We start from the raw sequence: 2,795 nt of genomic DNA, 5'->3' as shown, positions 1-2,795 counted from the left end.
CGCCGGTATCATCCTTGGTCTCCGTCGATGGCGGCGCGTGAGGAGGTGAAGCGGTCAAAGTTTCCAATTTGTTGAAATCGAGCTCTCCGCCGTTCAAAATTGTGAACCGAGCTTTGTAAGTATCTTGAAATCGCTCAAAATAATTTTTAAGAAATTTTCCGTGATTTTTAGGCAGCCGGAAGGGGTCCCACGTGCCGCCACTACGCGTGGGGATGGTCCAAATGACCGGTTTGACCGGTTTTGGTGCATAGTTGACCGGTTTGACCGGTCATAACCCGATCTAACCCGACCCGTTTACCGACCGACCTGTTGACCCAACCCGTTGACCGTTGACCGGCGTTGACCACTGTTGACCAAAACTTTGACCGGGCATTAAACGACCTTTGACTTCGACCGAGTATACCTATCCTGACATTTTTCGACGTTCCAAATCCGATTCCGCTGTCCGTTTTTCGAAATTCGAACCCGAAGGCCTCGAAATTGCCAGTCAAACCCGTTGACTTTGATTTTGACCAAAAATTCCAAATTTCCAAAAAGTCATATTTTATGCTTTCGACGTCCTGAATCCGAATCCGAAGTGCGTTTCACAAAATTCGAACCCGGTAAGCTGTCTTTCACTAATTTATCATCCGATTTGATCTGTTTATCGCAAATAAGCTCCGTTTCTGATATAATTTATGTTGATATGTATCTGAGGAATTATTGGAAGTTGAATTGAAGATCAAAGGCGTTCGAATGGAATTTTTATGGTCGATCAGTTTGCAGGAAGCAAGGTATGTGTTCTTTCTTTTTCTTCTTCTTCATTTTAGTCCTTTTTCCTTTGATTTTTGGATTAGGCATAATGCAACAAAATAACCCTAACGTTTGACAGTAGTGTCAAATTTACCCGTATTGTTTTTTTGAAACATTCGGGTACCAAACGTTTATTTTTGGGTCAAAAACAACCCATGCTGAATGAAAACCGTCAGTCAACTGACGATCAATGCCAGATGCTGACGTAGTTAGCACGCATGGAAAAGAAAGTTGACGTGACCGTCCAGGTCATCCAGATCAATGTGGTTATGCCACATCATTTTTTAAAAATTATTATTTATATTTTTTATATTATTAAATCAAACCAATCAGAGAATGACACGTGTCACTCTCTGATGGGTGCAAAGTTAAAATGGTGAAATGCATGAAGGGGATTCGAACCTAGGTCTCTTATGTGTATTGCTTCGCATTTTGCCACCTGCTCAAGTAACTTATGAAACAAATAGCGTTTAACATTCATTCTTTATTTCGAGAAGTTGAGGGCCTGCAAACAGCACAAATGACCATCCGATTCATCCTCATCTTCTTCGATGCCATTGCCACCTTTCTTCCATCAAACACTTTTCAGATTCGACTTATTGAAATCACTTCTTTCATATGCTTCCCATAATAAATCCATCCCTTCATCACCTTCATCCGACGCCGTCACCTTGTGTCTCTCCTCGAAAATCTTGCATGCCAATGTCCTCTTCCACTCCTTTTCTTTCCTCGTTGACCTCAAATAACTCAACCCCGATGTTTCGTTGTTAATGCTTTGGGAATTCACCATTGTTTTGACTTCAAGCTCCACGCCATTTTTAGTTCCCACTGTAGCCTCTGGATCACTTACTTTACTCCCCATTGCCTCGGATTCCTCATCTTTTTCTCCCTCTTTAGGCGATAAGTTTTCAAACCCATCTTTTTCTTTCAAAAAATCTCCAAAGATCTTCACTACAGCATTTACCTGAACAGTTTTCGGACGTGAAATCTCCACTGATTCTTCATCGGAAGTGCCACTCGTCAATGTTTCAGGGTTATGAACTGAAGCGTCGTCGTCAAGTTCATCAACAACTAGTAAGCAATCAACAATGGCTTCCGTCTCCAAAACTTCATCTGGGTTTTCTCTAATTTCTTCAATGGTTGAAGCTTCAAACATGATCTTATACGCTTCAAGCTCTTCCAAGCATGGTAAGCCATCACTTTCATCGTCGACTACTTGGGAACTTAATACCGTAAATAATGCAAGAACTAAAAGGGAAGTGGTGGCAAAGAGCGACGAAAGGAAAGAGAAAATCTTGAAGCGATAAGGAGAGAAGAAGATGAAGTAAGACAAATAAAGTGGATTAGAAAGAATGTAGGAGCAAAAGAGCATGAAGTTAGAAAGCAAAAGGCTTGAAAACTGGGTTTTCTTCTTGGTAACAGCCAAAGAAAACTCAGTCATTTTTTATGACGAAAACTAGCGAGCAAAAACACAGAAAATTCTAGGTTTTGTTTCGTTTGATCTTGTCAAGCAAATGGCAGTAAAAAAAATGCCCGAAGTGCATGAACACTGGGAGTAAGAGCGGCGTGAATGGAGGAAAGAGATGGAGATTTGGGTAATAATCGGGATAAAAGGGAAATTAAGGCCGAGGAAAAAATCGGGGTAAAAGAGTTTAGGAAAAAACTGGCTAATAGCAACACGAGTTTTGTTTTTTTAAATGAAATTCGGACGAAATAATGAATGTTAAATACAATCTGTTTCATAAGTTACTTGAGCAAATAGCCTAGCCTGGTGGTAAAACATGAAATAATTCACTCGAGAGACATAGGTTTGAATCCTCTTTCTTGCATTTTACCATTTTAACTTTGCACCAATCAGAGAGTGACACATGTCACTCTCTGATTGGTTTGATTTAATAATATAAAAATATAAATAATTTTTTTTAAAAATGACGTGGTTCTACGTCAGCGATCTGAATGACCTGGACGTCCACATCAACTTTCTCCTCCGCGGGTGCTCGCTA

The 2,795-nt window shown here is 40.3% G+C and overlaps 1 protein-coding gene across 1 annotated transcript; it reads right to left on the bottom strand.

The window, feature by feature from the left end:
* Nucleotides 1-1,366: 1,366 nt before the first annotated feature.
* Nucleotides 1,367-2,233, bottom strand: LOC120139153. The gene has a single exon (XM_039154471.1). It carries the CDS (start codon nucleotides 2,231-2,233, stop codon nucleotides 1,367-1,369), a length of 867 nt encoding a protein of 288 aa, XP_039010402.1.
* Nucleotides 2,234-2,795: the final 562 nt, after the last annotated feature.

Source organism: Hibiscus syriacus, unplaced genomic scaffold, assembly GCF_006381635.1.
Source record: "Hibiscus syriacus cultivar Baekdansim isolate YM2019G1 unplaced genomic scaffold, ASM638163v2 tig00110729_pilon, whole genome shotgun sequence".
NCBI lineage: Eukaryota > Viridiplantae > Streptophyta > Magnoliopsida > Malvales > Malvaceae > Hibiscus > Hibiscus syriacus.
The sequence above is the reverse complement of the archived record's forward strand: the minus strand, read 5'-3'. Positions and strand labels throughout refer to the sequence as shown.

Bases quoted from the DNA above. Each gene is read 5' to 3' on its own strand.
- LOC120139153 (XM_039154471.1), bottom strand. From the start codon at position 2,233: ATGACTGAGTTTTCTTTGGCTGTTACCAAGAAGAAAACCCAGTTTTCA.